Here is a 15,725-nt window from a genome sequence, read left to right as displayed (position 1 = left end):
AATATTCCGTGGCGTATAGTTGCCCACACCACCTGCGGTGTAGTGCGCGCACCTCCGTTTTGTTCAAATGTGTCTCTTGCAAAAGTGCAATATGCATCTTATGTCGTTTTAAATAAGAGTAGATCTGATACCTGCGTGACGGTGTGTGCATGCCCCTGACATTCCAGGTACATATCTGTATCTCAGCCATGGTTATCGTCTAGGTAATTTCCCATTCTCACCATCCACTCCCAACCCCCCCCCCCTCTTGGCCCCCCCCAGACCCCCCGCACCCCCTCGTCCCGTGTCGGAATATAGCTGTGATTGTAAGAAGAAATGACCCTCAGAGGTGCAAAAAGGGTGGGAAGATAAGAACATAATTACCCAATAAAAGGCAATACAATAGAAAATGCCAAAAGGTCGGTTGCCTAACATGCCGCCGTCCAAACACTCAAATGAGTTAAGCAAACCATGCAATTCTAGGGGGTGTTAAGCATTAGGCACAAATAGGCGAATCAACAGTGCTGTCCTTGAGAGGGGTGTCGTCCCATCCCAGGCCGTAGATGAGAGGCCATAGCTGGCAGGCGGAACCGGGGACCACCCGCCCAACACCACAGAAAACTGTCTGTCCAATGCAGTGGTCGAAGGGAAAGTCCGTGTGGAGGCCCACGCCCCGATAGAGCCGGGTCATAAACAGCCAATGTACTTGCGATGCTGATAGGGGGAAAGTTGCTGCAGCGCCATATATCACGTATGCATAAAGTCTGAGAAATGTTACTCACTGCGTCTTGCCGCTGTCGTTCCCCAAGGAGCAAGGAACCCTCATAACTGTTGACGTTGGACCCCGCTCACACCAAGACAAGCAGGAAGACTACAGGCATGGCAGTACCGGCCACGCGCCGTATAGAGGGGTCTCGGGATTCTCTTCAATGGAGTAGATCCGCCGTCTGCGGCGTGACTTCAGGTGGATCTGTAGACAGCTGAGAGTCTGGTATTCCGTAGATGGCTTCATCGTCGCTTGGAAACGTATGTGGGCTAGCGTTCAGGGCAGAGGACGGCGTCGGAGAGCCGCTAATCTCCGTGACTCCGCGGAGTGCATCTTGCTGTTCCTGCAAGACCAGGTCCGCGGGTGGGGAATGGGTTGTCGCCTCCTGCGTGCGGAGGGGCGTTGGCGATTTGCGCCTGTGGCGTCGCCTCGCACCTCGTGGACGCGACGTCGTGGTGGCCCCCCGCGCATGCCGGGGCGCCTCGTCCACTCCACTCCACCATCCAGCCAGGCCTCAACCTCCTCGGGACTGGTGAAGAAGTGTGTCTTGTCCTGTGCTACCACTCTTAATTTGGCGGGGAAGAGGAGGGAGTATTTGAGACTCGCCTGTCGCAGCCTCCGTTTTACAGCCAGGAAGCAGTGTCTCTGCCGTTGTACCTGGACGGTATAGTCGGGGAAAAACATTATCGTAGCGTTGTCGATCTGGACCTCCCCGAGTTTCCTGGTTTCGCGCAGAATCGTATCGCCGTCTCTGTAGTTAAGGACGCGAAGGAGCAGCGGCCTGGGGTTGGAGCCTAGGGGGAGGGGCCTTGTGGGCACGCGGTGTGCGCGTTCCACCACAAAATATGGCGATAGTGTGCCATCAGGTAGTATGTCTCTCAGCCAGTCTTCCACTCGTCGTGTGAGGTCCGTCCCCTCCCATTTCAATGGTATGCCGACCAGTCTAATGTTGTTACTTCGGGCCCGCCCTTCCATGTCCTCAGCACGATCTTCCAGAAATTCGACCCTGTTCAGGAGGTCTCGTACGTGTTTGTCCGTCTGGCTCACCCGGGGCTCCAGATCCGCCACCGCTCCCTCTAGTGTTTTGGTGCGGTCCGCCAGCTTCCTGTGGTCTGCCTTGAGGAGATTCGGATCTATCGCCACACTATCAATTTTGGTCTCCAAGGAGGTACGAGTTTGTTGGAGGGATTCTTCTAGTCGTTCCATGATTGCCAGCACATTATCCAGTTTCGTCATCACCTGGTCGGCATCGATTTAACCAGCTTCCCTTTAGTCGATGTTCCTCCGGTCCCAGTGCGCGTTTTCACACCCCGAGACATGGGCAAGGCAGTGTGCAATAGCTGCCGCTGCACTCAAGAGGGTCGTTTCCAGTGGGGAGTGTTCTATGCCGGTCTCCAGGGAGCCAGGATTACGTCACCCCGGGAGGCAGTCAGGGCGTGCAGTGGCTCCAATGTAAGCGTCGGTAGTGCTCCCTTACAGCAACGTTCTGCGGGTATAGCGACTGGCGAAGGCAGCCGCCCGGACAGGGGCCAAGAAGCACAGCAGGTGAGCCGGGCACACAGCAGGTGTGTTAGCCTCACCCCGTGGTAGCGCGGTGCGTGATTTAGTTCGCCCGTCACCTCCTCCGTGGTGTACACGCTGGAGCAAGTGTCTGGTTGGGGGTATGTAGTCCCTGTGGCATATGGGGGTGGCCGGCCTACCCAGTCCCCCGCCGCACTCCGCCTCCGTCGCCAGTAGGAGCGGGGGTATGCAGGACTACCAATGGTGGAGGGGGGGGTTCTCACCAGTGACCAGTGTTGGAGGGTCTTCCAGTCGGGGCAGCGTCGCGCCTCAGTGATGGCCACGTCCCGGCCAGCCAAGGGTGCATGTTTCCTCCCGGCGGTCCGCCCTCAGGGGCCCTGGCATCACGTCCCGCAAATGCCCGTCCCCAGAGCCTGGTCTCCAGTGAGGCCCGCGGCGCCTCTCGCTCACCGGGGCTATCAGTGCAATTGGGGGCAAGCAGGTGTCTTCTCCCCACTACGGGTCCCGCATGTGCACAGCGAGCAGTGTGTCTCACCGTAGGGTATTTGGGCGTATCTATGCCCGTCCACTGACGCCAGGCCTCAGCTCAGCCCTCGGGGTATCGTCGTATCCGTGGTAGCCCCACAGCGCGGTGTCCCGTCACTCCGACGTCACTCCGGCTCCACACCGGACAAGGGCAGTTGGATCTGTAGTGGCGTGAGGCAGCCACAGTGATGTAGCCCAGTAGTCGTCGGGCGCCTCGGCAGTGTGTTGTGCAGGCCGCAGCACCAGGCCTGGTGTTCCGGTGAAGACCACTGTCTCGCCCAAGCGCTCCTGCCGGGTCAGTGTCGCTCAGTGTGGCTGCGGCTCCTCTGTTAGCGCCGGAGCGGCTCCAAGGCGGCAATCAGCTCAAAAGTCGATTGGTGGGTAGGCAAGGGCTATCCCCGGCCCCGCCTGCAGCCTCGGCCGGATCAGGATAAGTGTGGCAGAGAATGGGCCCAGGGAAGGGGAGCTCGGGTCGGAGCTCCACCCTGTTGCGGCCGTCGCCATTGCGCGCCAAGCCACGCCCCCTACACGCAGACATCCACACGGAAAAATACGATCCCATAAATATTAAGACAAGATTCATTTAGATGTGGCCCCAGCGCACGGCTGACGCCAGAACGGTTATAAAAGATTTGCGAGTCTTTATCAGCACATACGCAATTGGCATGCTACATTCTGACCAGGGTCCGACGTTTAGCTCTCGAGCTTACAAGGAGGCCATGGTCAGCATGGGCATTGCAGTGCGGTACTCTAGTCCATTCCATCCCGAGGGAAATGCGGTAGTGGAGAGAAAAAACCGGGACATAAAGCAATCTATAACAGCGAGGGTATTAGGTTCGGGTGATGGGTGGGTCAAACATCTAATAAGTGTCCAACGTAGTGTTAATAATCTGCCAAGACATTCTCTGGGGGGAATCACTCTGTATGAACTTTTGTTTGGTACTAGAATGATAATCGAAGAGCTCGATAGTCAGACTTCAGTGGTGGAACAAAAAACCTTTGATATCAAAGATCGTTTAGCTGTTTTACAGGACTTAAATGAAACAAGAAGAAGTCTAAGTAACACAAAGCTAAAGCCAACGGCCACTGAAGAAAAACCACCTGTCCCAGCAAGACCTGTCTGGATTCCAAAGATTGGGGATCTGGTCAGAGAAAAGATCGCGGTGAAGAAGGAATTTGAGCCTTCTTACAGAAAAGCAGTACCTGTCTTAGCTATCAGCGGAACAAGATCAGTAGTACTACTGCCCCTTGCTGGTAAAAAGGAGAACAGAGTTGTATCAATCGACCTGGTAAAACCACAATCATGTGGCCAATAATAAGTAGTAGGCCCAGTGGACTCCCAAGAAGTAGCAGAAGACCAAACCTTGCTACAATTCAAGAGGTTCAAACTGAGAGACTAATCACATTTGATAAACCTGCAATGAATAAAAAAGGACTATGCAACAAAGCCATGGAACTTGTGCCTCTTGAAACCCAAATTGCAACAGTTCGTCAAGAAACACCAATCTACAATGATGTAGCCTCTGACTATACAAATGCAAAGATTAATGAAAATCCGGAAGCAATTCCAACAATTGACAGAACTGCATCTGGCTACTTCATCAATTTCGATGACTTTTCTGAAGATCCAAGTGAACATGAAGAAACGCCAGCAACTAGAACTTTCAAAGAAAAAATGACTAAACTCTTACATCAACTCAAAGAAACATATCTGATTTCACCATGGATTGAATTATGGATTGTGTTAGGTGTACTTTTCCTCTTACTCTGGCTCATGTTGGTTTTAAGCTTGGGAAGAATGATTGATGGAAAATACAGTACAATGGACACAGCAAGTCAGAACATCAACTTGGTTCTAAAGCCTCACAGACCTTCTCACATTGAAAAAAGAGAACTATCATCAGTAAACATCACAGCCATTCCTATACCTGGTGGTGTAGCATGGGACGCTACTGATTACGACATCTATGGCCCTGTTGAAATATCCACATCAGTTCAAGGTTTCATTAAGTGACTTTGTATCACCTAATACTTTCTCTGATGATTGGGACTTTGAAAATATTAATAATATGATGTCAGATTTAGAAATGTCAGCAAAATTTACAGAACATGATTATTTAGAAGGCTCATCAAACTATGAAGAAATGTATTTCTTTAATCATTATGGGCATCACTATTTGCATAAATCTGCTAATCCTTGAAATGTTTTTGCTTATAATCAATGGGAACATTGTCCAACACCGCCAAAAGGCAGCTTGAAAACATTTTATGAGAAATTCCCATACTTCTCAGGGTTGAAGATCACTGATCCAGAAACGTTTTATTTTTAAATGTTAAATAAGACAGGAATGAAAAACATGTTGACAAACACTAAATTGATATATTCCAAAATGTTATGAAAAAATGTCTACATTTGGTTTTGAATTTTGGAAAAACAACATTGAAACAAAAACAGTCTGGGGTACAAAAGAATGGCAAGTACAAGGTTTAGAATCATTATTAATGATCCCAGAACAAATAATGATCCTGAATGACACCATTCAACAAACAACCTGTCTTGGCCTAGCCAAGATAAAGGACTTAAACAAATCATCTATACCAAAGCCCATACCCGATAGTAATAGCTCTACAGATGCGGAAATAGACGTATCCCATATTTTACACCAAAACAGAACTAATCCTGATTGGAGAAAATGGTTGATCTGGCTCATAGACACTAATAACTGTCAAGATAGATTCCTGAAAAAAACACAGGGGTTCAAACAGAACAGGCCAGACCCAAGATATTCCCAGAGACAACATCCAGGGATAATTACAACATACAGTGTAGGAAAACTATGCCTCGAATGGCTACAGAAATCCACACTGCCTGAAATTAAGCAACACTTGACTTTACTTAAAGAAGGTGCTGACTTGCGAGATTTCATATTGGGACCTTGCAAACAGTGTCAAAAACGTTTCATATACGCCGGTATATACCCTGCTTACAACGAAGCTTGGAAAGTAACGCAAATTGAAACTGCTGAAAAAATACGAGAACTTGACCGTATTAATTTGAAAAAATCACTGTCTGTAGTGGACAATGGGTTAACGACTCTGTCCTCCAGGATTTATTCACTGGACAGCATTGTATCATCTGCTATTGATATAATAGAACAGGATATGCTAATGTTACAACATGGCCAGTCCCAATTACGTTCTATTGTACAGTTATATTTACAACAAGGGGTGGTGGGCCAGGGACAGACTGATTTGCATATAGCCAGGTTCTGAGCTGGGATGGGGCAGTGAGATAAATAACGGTGATGGATCAAGCGTGGTCTGCTCAATTCAGACACTCTGTTCATCACCACCCCCTTTTGTAAATCGATTTTGGCCACTATAGGTGTGGCAGGGTATACTCAGACATGAGTCCCTTTCTCACTGCTCCATCAGGATTCAAGCAAGCCGGGCCGAAGAGGCTGAAATGCCAGAAACCGGTCCCCGGTAGCTTGTCTCCTTTCTGGTAAAGAATTGGCTTGGTAGTTTAGTCTGCCCTGTTCCCATGATGCACTGGGCCAGGGACAGACTGATTTGCATATAGCCAGGTTCTGAGCTGGGATGGGGCAGTGAGATAAATAACGGTGATGGATCAAGCCCTGATCTTTGGACTGGGTAAGAGTGGTCTGCTCAATTCAGACACTCTGTTCATCACCACCCCCCTTTTGTAAATCTATTGTACAGTTAGGCTGGACGTTACAAAACCTCTGTTCAGGCTATGAGGTAAATCAAATTTTCAGGTAGCCAAAGTGTCCCCTAACTCGCACCCTATCCATGTACCCATGTTCCATGTATGTCGTGTAACTCCTGTCCTGTACCTGCTAGAAAGACGCATATACATTTGCGTCCATCCTTAACATGTTAGCTATCCAACCATACCAAGAAATCCTGTTAATCATGTTCCTAGACATATGTTGCCACCGTCTTTATATGGTGCACTTCTGAAATTCGCACACGTTTTCTTCATGTTTTCTGGCCCAGTCGAGCTAGACCCTTAACGAGGCCCTGAGCCTCATCTCTCTTGTCTCCGAAAGCAGCAAGCATCCCTGACCTCTGCCTTACTTCCTGTCAGCGCAGCGGTGCCCGGCTCCGCCTGGACTGCCTGCCAAATTCATGTTATGCCTACAGGCATCTGCTCAGCCTCCTCGAAAACACATTCCAGTCTAGTGAAATAGGTAAACATTCTTCCCGGCTGCAGAGCAAAGGGCCTTGCCAGCCTGCCTTCCTGTCCTCCATGCAAGCAATTTACTGCTCCCGTTACCATGGTATGCCCATGGCCCCCGCACTCTACATGAAGATTCATATGCACGCACTAGCATTCAGTGATGAACGGCCTCTGCCCGAGAGACCTTTTACTCCAGACACTACATCCTCAAAACATACGATATCAGATATGCTATAGGTACAGGTTGCCCTGACACTCCAGACACCAGTCTCCTCCACTAGTGCTAAAGTCAAAACCCCCAGTTACACGTCATAGTAGTTGCGCGCGCATACAGGTGAAGGGTTTCTGCTGATCCTGCATACTTTCTCTTTACATCCACCCACATGTGACGAGTCTTGTGACGTTTCTCTGACATGTACAGTACACGCCCATGTGTACGCCTCTTTTCACGCCTCCTCTTACGCACATGTGTTCTTATCTCTCTCTTTTCACCTGTTACGCCTACTGTATTGGATTCTATTGCAATGTTTTACTATATATAATGTGTAATGTTAATAAAACGTTGACTGTCCCTTCCTGAACCTTAGAGGTGATGGAACATGATGCTCCATCCTTGAGGATTAATCCATTAAAGCCCGTATGACTCGGATACCACGGACTCTGCCTCTCATTTAAATGAGCTATCTTGTATTGATAATTATACGGAAAAATGGTTAGGTAAAATTTATTTACCACAGCTACGTGCCATGGCGTCTAATCAACACAACGTCATTATTTTCTATCTTTAACCTTACTGATAAACAAATCTCTTTGGCACAAAACGGAGCAGACTATACGGTGCTGCGCATTGAAAAACTAGAAAGATTGCCATTGACAGTCTCCGAAAGACCCGTCATTGAATGGATAATACATGGCACAATTACAATTCCGATAACGACTTTTCAGTTTCAATATTGCCAAAAGCATATACCAACAGGCCTGTATGAAAGGTTGGGTAAAGGTTACATCAAGTCGACCTGGAATCTACCTTATACACATAAATGTTACAGTGGGGGAAAAAAAGAGGTATTTCTTAGTGGTAATAAATGCAAAAATTCACTAAGCGGTACACTTCTGTGTCAAGGAATTAACTTGCATGGAGCCTGCGAAGGTTCATCAAATAAAATTTCATGCCACCTGCACGGCACCCCGGCTACACAGATAGAGACTTTTTTCGGACAACTTTCCAACGGCAGTTACGTTATAATAAGTGACCGCAGCTGTTGTGGCATGGTGCCAGGAAGGGTCTATCTCGTCAGTATAACTTCCATGGTCACTTGCTGTATGCAAGTATTATATCCAAACAGCAAACCAGACAAGGAGGCAACGATATGGCCTTCTCTGAATAGCTCTTCTATTCGAATTGATACTTTGAGCAGAATGAAATCCATTCTTTTACAAACAACTGTGCCTTTAACCTCGTCTAGAGAAACGTATGATCTGCAAGTTGCAAGGATAGCGGCAGAGATACATGCATTATTATCGACAAACTGCCCCGTGCATTTCGTAGAAATGTTAGGTCAAATTTTAAACATGTCTGATACCAGTGGCATCGCACATGTATTTAAGACAATTTTTTCGGGACTATTAGCATCCTTTGAAGCAGTCCTGAGCATCTTCCCGAATTTCGTGCACTGTGTTTGGCGGAATGCCTCTCATCTTGGGACTCGTAGCAGGAATTTTATTTTTGTTCCTTCTGCTCCGATATGGCAAATTCAGCCACAAACAAAACTCAGGCTACCATGGAAGAAACGATCCTAGCGATGAGATACCGAGAAAGGATAACTAAAGTACTCGGCTTAGCTCGGCTAAGAGATCTGAATACTACCTGGTTTCTTTCAAGATTGCATCCTACCTGTTCTACGATGCCTGCTCTACGGAGAAGAATGCGTGTTGGACGTCTGTCTCACACTACCATCAGCAGTACCTTTGGATATCGATACTTTGCTTGGTTCGGTAACGGCTCATTCAACGAGTTGTCCCCAGCGGCTACCTATTCTGATGACTGCATTCGTTGAGACCTCACCATTACAATTAGGTGACGGTGAGGTACGAGATGAAAGCGGCACACAGGTACAACCTTCTGTGACCATTGCTGATCTGAACACCGATGACAGCAATGCTTCTCATATCTGCACTATTTCTACTTTTTCTGACCTGGTCCAACTTTCACCTACTGTTGTAGACAAATTCTTTGCCAGCCTATCTGAGTTAATTTTCTCTCCTAACAACGAGAATAACTTTTGAGCACATAGCATTCCCTGAACTCTGAATTCGACCTTCAATTTTGGAAAACAAACTTCAAAAAAAAAACTGTGGAACTATTTTTTGGCCTGAAAGCGAAATTATTTTTTCCCCATTCCCAAAATATTTACCTTTTTTTGGCACACGATACTCTGCTTAAAGTAGAACTATTCTTAGAGAACAAGATTTCTATTTTGAAACTCTAGAGACAATATTTTTATTTAGCCTCTAGCACATGTACATTCTTGTATAAATATGTGATGAAATGGTCTCGACCTTCTCTTCTGTATTAAGAGCCATTTCATAAATGTAATTTTTGTGATTCATTCAAGTCAACATTCCAATGTACAATATATGCATTGTCTGAATGATACCACTGCGTGAAAACGTACAGTATATTACTAATTTTTCGTGTATATACCATTTCAAATGCATTTTATGTATTTTGGGGTGGGATGGAAAACACATGCATAGTCATATGTTTAAAATTGCTTAGTATTTAGTAATGATGGACATTATACGTGGAGTGGGTGTTGTAAACGTATCTAGGACCCTATTTAAATATTCCCGATTTATGCCCTTATGTGGTTATAACAAATCATATCCTTATAAAGGCATAAGAATCATATCCATATTAAGTCATAGCCAATGCAGTCCAAATACGGCAAGGCTACTCCCATAGACTCCTAGAAAGCCCAACGCGTTCTTAAACAAACCAAGCCTCCAGCAGCCCGGGAATTCCCCCTGCTTCTGTATTGATTTGTCCTAGAACTCCTGGAATCCAAAAGAACTGCGAGATCTTAGTGACGCATTATGTCCAACCTTATGTCAAACTCTGCACCTTCCAGGTATAAATATACCAGACAAAATAGAGAGCTGAGAGGCAACAATATACAGTACAGTACATAAACCAAGCGGTTTTCAAAGGGTATTCATATATGTTCACAAAAAAGAGTAGCGGTCCTTCAGATTATTCTTCAAATAATTTTTTATTGCAGTCTTCAAACACAATCTTGACAGAGATGACAGCCAACGCGTTTCGCCCAGATTGGGCTTCCTCAGGGCAAAATAGTATTTTGAATGTTAACGGGACTTCAGTGTGATGTCACACGGAGGGCGAGCCTGATTTTCGGGTGTCGAATTAACGCTGTCTAAAAGAGAAGAGGTCCACACGCTTTCTATTTAAAGATGGATGCCAGTATACATTGAACATGAACACGGTGCTGACGCAAAAATGTGCTTTTCTGATGAATCTTCCTCTAATGCGTATAATGGTCAGGTCTGAATCAGTAATACATAATTTTCCGGGTGGACACTATGATAGGTGTCACTGGATGTAACAAGTTATGTTGCAGAGCACGATGGAGCCATCCAGCACCCGGTTCCGAATCTTCGTAGGGGTCGGTCTTGCGGGGGAAACCGCGCGGTTTAAATATACCAGCATCTGCCCTAGCAAAACACACGGTGGTTTGGAGCAGATCAGCTATCTACTTGCCCGACGACCTGCTGTGGCAAGTGCCGAAGGAAGCCGACCCTCCCATTGACGCACTGAGAGAGACGCTGTCTTTACTCCTGCCGAGAAATCCAGCTCCATTGTTTCCTGGTCACCCTTGCGGGTTGCTGGGAGATCGAGTCCTGAGAGAGAGATACAAGACCTCCTTCATTCTATAAACAATGTACGGAGCTGGTTAAACCCTTAGAGATTTCTTGATTCAGATTCTTGGCAAAAACTATCTTAACTTAAACTGCAGCTCACTTACTCCTTCCCACATACTAGACTTAGGTTAGGTACACCGGGGTAGGCGTATCTTAGAAGCACCAGTTGAGTACGTTTAGTCATGGTTTTATCTATGTATATATTTTATCTATTTTAAACACTGTATGGCTTAGAAACCATACCATGCTTTTACAGTATTATTTCATAATACTCCTTTTACTGTATGCACTTTACTTTATAACAAGTATTGCAATTGTGGCAACTCACTTCTCTTGCATGAGAAAGAAGACTGTTCAATAAATAACCTCTTTTATTAAAAACGCCTGTCTCTCTATTTCTCTGCGTTTCTGGTGAAACTAAGCATGCACGATTGACTGAGTAAAATAGTTATCTATTGTTTCCGCAACTCTGGAGATATACTCCTTATTCTGGAGGGAGCAAAGTTGTCATGTTTATGCGGTTGTCAGAAACTAATCCTTCTTGTCTATTCAGGAAAGTTAACACCTTCCTGTTTACTTGAGAAAGTTTCTAGTGACCTCTGAGCTAGCTGGCATTGGCATTCATAATTAAGTCTAACATATTCAATAGAGACATAGTCGACCTAAGTCCTACGTCTAAACTATCGTTTATGTTATTCCAATGCGCAGAGCCTATTGGGAATATAGGAACTACACTACACTGCCATCAGACCCACAGTACATGTTATCCGTAAACGTCTTAGGTCCTGCATGACAGGGTACTTTTTGGGACTACACTACACCGCTCCAACAGGTAGGCACAGATTTGCACCATGTCAAAATGGATCCAATCAAAGAGCTTGTCTGAGAATGAGTCAGGGGTGACTTTCGCATGTTGATAGTAAACCCCAGCAAAGAAAGCAGATCTACCATTGTTTGGAGGTGGGTTACGACTGCCTGGGGTGAGCTCGCCTTCAGCAGCCAGTCATCAAGCAGCAGGAATAACAATCACAACCTACTTCTGATGCCAGGACCTTCTCGATGGCTCCTTTGACCAAAAGAGCTTGCACTTCCTGGTGCAACAAGGAGACATGGTCCGCCATCAGCAGATCTAGAAACTGTGCCATGGGGATAAGACAGCTAGGAGTAAGAGGGCGTAACCCCGCCCAACAATTTGGAGCACCTGGAGTCTGCCGTAATAGCTTGCCATTGGGGTAGGTGGTCCTGCCTCCAATAGTGTGTCTGTGTTATTGCAAGGGCATACTAAAAAGATTTTAAGGCTGAGGCTGCTGCGGGGGGGCTATGAGGGGTGGCAGACTCTGCAGACCTCTGGCCTTGGTTCCCACTGGACTTGTGGGAACCACGTCTGTGGCCATGAAAAGGCTGGGAGGTGTGTTGGCCTTGGGGCCTCTGTTGAAAAGGACGTAGCTGAGCCCTCACAGAAGTGGCAAAAGGAAGAGTGTGGCTGACGTGGGGCCATGATGAGCCTCAACAACTGGGTGGTGACTTTTTTTCTCTTTGAAGCTCACAAGCGCTGAGTCTGCTTTGTCGCCAAAAAGGCAAGTGGCATCAAAGGGCATATCGATTAGGGATGCCTGGCCATCCCCAAAAAGCCGGATGACCTCAGCCAGGCGTTGCAGTGCAGTGCAGCCCCACCGATGAAGCAATGGTCCTGCCATCAATTCTACTGTGTCCAGCCAGCATCTGATGGTGAACTTTGCTGTGTCCCTGCCATCAGCAATAGCCTGGTTCAGAATAGCTCTAGCCTCCTCCGAGTCGCTCTTGCGCAACCGAGTCTCACACAGTGTAGCTATATTTGTCCATGAGGCACATGCTGTTCACCCAAGGCAGTGCAAGGTTGGTAGAAGAAGAAATCCTCTTCCCAAAGGTATCAGCCTCTTGGATTCTCGGTCTGGTGGAGTCGAGGGAAAGTAGCGGGATTTACCCTGGACGTTGAGGCCTGCACCACAAGGCTCTCAGGGTTAAGGTTCAAGGTGAGGAAAGCTGGGACCCTTGGAGTGGGTTGGTGGTGATGTGCAATCACCCTGTGCAAGGGGGTGCCTGTGAAGGGCTGGCCCTGGCCGGAGCAGGACATCAGAGAGGGTTTGTTAGAGAACAGTAAAGGTTTTCAGTGTGGGATAGCCCGGGCTGAAGCCCCTCTGTCAGTACATTAGTCTTGACTTCCACTGAAGGTCGAGGGCCACAGCCGCCCTGCTCACCAGCATAGCAAAAGATGCTCCCTCCTCTGTAGACACACTAGGAGGAGAGACCAGGCCACTTGGGCCCCCTAGCTCCTTATACCTGTAATCATCATCCAGTAGGGCCAAATGATCTTCATAGGGGCCAGGGTCTCTGCCAAGGAAATAAGGCACTGTATCAGAATGGAGCGGACGCTTGGATCCCGTTGGCACTATTCCAGGTCCGTTTCGGAGTCCGGAATGATTATGGATTCGGCACCGCCAAACCCTAGCGAAGGTAAAGGATTCATGACCGGAGTCAGGTCAGATCTGGGAATGAAACCAGAAGGCCAGACCGGTGCTGAGAGAGCCTGCTTTTAGAAGTGCACCTCCCAGAACCATGGGGGTGCCAAGGGCAGTCCAGAGGGGTCCTCACACCAAGATATGAAATACATGGCCTCATAAAACTCCATGAGTTGGGCAGGCGTCGCTTTGGCTACAGGAAGTTTAGGGAGGTGCGGGAAGAGCGCTTTAATTTGTGGTGTCGTTCCTGTGCCTCATCTGAGAACTTGGACCTATGGGGTGAAGTCAAAGAGCGCTTCGACTTCTTAAATTACTTCTGTTTGTGGGACTTACCTGACAACCACATCGACCGTGACAACAACTGACTGGAATGACTCAGCGTGTGCGGGACCTTCCTCGCAACCAGAACCTGGAGTGGTGCGGAGTCTTTTGATGAAGGGATGCCAGGAGCTTAGGCATAGATTCAACAAGGTAAAATCCGCTCGCAAAGGGGCAGATTCTCAGAATCTGCCCCTTTGCGACCGGTATTTTTGCATTTGGGATGCATCATCCCAAATGCAAAAATCGCAAATTAAGAAATCGCAAAATTGCGATTACTTGCATTTAAGGAATCTCAAATTGAGATTCCTTAAATGCAATGAATTAAAGTGTAAAAAATAGCGATTTCGCTAATAGGGCTCGCAAATTACCATGAAGTTGAACTTCATGGTAATTTGCAAAAACTTTGAAAAATGCACTAAAGTGCATTTTTCAAAGTTTCATGTTGCGCACACACATGCCCTAAGGGCATGTGTGTGCGCACCATATGTGCACAGATCAATTTCTGGGGTGCAACAGGGTGTCCTTTGGACACCCCTGCACCCTTCAAATCGCATTCTCAATTTGCGATTCGCAAATTGAGAATGTCTTCCCATTCATTCTGATGGGCCTCTAGGCCCATAGGAATGAATGGGGAGGTATTCCTCAATTGCGACTCGCAATTTGCGAGTCACAATTAAGAAATTTTAAGAAATCGCTATTTTTTTAGTGATTTCTTCATGCATTGCATTTTGCTATTCCTTAATAGCGAATGGTTGTTTTTCGCTATTAAGGAATAGCAAAATGGGTTCTTGATGCATCTGGGGGTTTGTCTACCGAATTGCCTTCAGATTCATAGTGTGGCAGTCGGGACAGTTCCGGAGGTTGTGACCTGCCACCCCACACAAACCAATTGTGGGTCTGTCAGAGACATTTGTCTGAGACAGGCCCCACATGGTTTAAACACTGCTGGCTTTTTTAGGGGACATACCTAGCTCACTAGGAGCAGAAAGAGAAAAAAAAGACGGAAAAATGTGAAAAACAAAACAAAATAATGGTCAAGATATACCTGGAGTAGCTCTTCTAGATCGGCACCGTTGGCGTGGAAAGAATATAACTGATGTCAGCGTGCTTTGGGGGGGGGGGGGGGGGGGTAGGGGGGGCGGGGGCTATATAGAAACCAATTCTATCACAACCGGAAGGGACGATGTCTACTATGCAGATGCAGAGCCGTTTGACATCACCTACCGACACAAAGGTATACTTCTCAGAATTTTCTATCTCCAGACATCTGGGGAATATTCCAAGGTATGGAATCTGAAGCTGAAAGTCTATCAGATGCATATATTTAATATTTGAGCTTCTGAAGCCTGGTTGAAGACAGTGCAGGTATCAAGGCAACAGCAAACATTATGCTGGTAAGTTACCCAACATGCACTGGGACACAAAAGATGAGTGTGTAGAAAGTACTTTCATATCATTTTATAGTCCCTGCAGGAAATGGGAACTTGTAAAACACTATAATATTCACCTGCCCCATTGCCTGTTTAGAAACATAATTTATCACTTTGTACGCACACAACTTTTCTTATCATTTCTTACCAAACTGCTGTAGGGAGTACACAGAGTCTTGCATATGGATCCAAAACCGAAGCTTTCCAAGAGATATTTTGTCATATGAAACTGTGAGTGGTAACTCAGTTGTTGAACGGTTTATCATCTGAAATATAAATGACAAATGCATGATGTTTCATTATCAGAAAATTTAAAAAATCGAGTTAGGGTACAATCTATATAGGCGAACTACAGAATATATATATCTTTTATAGAGCGTGGATGTGAGAAGTTGGCCTGGTGTGTGATGTTCACTATTCTAGTGAGCACCTTGTAACAGTCCAAACAACACTTATGGTGATTGGTTGTAAGTCAACCTTATAGACAAGCTATCCTAGGGGTAGCATGGACATAAGCAGTCTTAGTTTTAACTCAAGAGGGC

The 15,725-nt window shown here is 46.7% G+C and overlaps 1 protein-coding gene across 4 annotated transcripts in view; it reads right to left on the bottom strand.

Moving 5' to 3' along the window:
* CLPTM1L (CLPTM1 like) overlaps positions 1–15,725 on the bottom strand; it is a 2,174,700-nt gene that overhangs the window by 1,681,833 nt on the left and 477,142 nt on the right. For all 4 annotated transcript variants that reach the window (XM_086965311.1, XM_086965312.1, XM_086965310.1 and 1 more), the window contains one exon: positions 15,332–15,449. In XM_086965311.1, the coding sequence (XP_086821437.1) occupies positions 15,332–15,449 (118 nt within the window). The remainder of the gene's footprint in view (positions 1–15,331; positions 15,450–15,725) is intronic.

This window comes from Lissotriton vulgaris, chromosome 4_1 (genome assembly GCF_964263255.1).
Source record: "Lissotriton vulgaris chromosome 4_1, aLisVul1.2, whole genome shotgun sequence".
NCBI classification, from domain to species: domain Eukaryota; kingdom Metazoa; phylum Chordata; class Amphibia; order Caudata; family Salamandridae; genus Lissotriton; species Lissotriton vulgaris.
The sequence above is the reverse complement of the archived record's forward strand: the minus strand, read 5'-3'. Positions and strand labels throughout refer to the sequence as shown.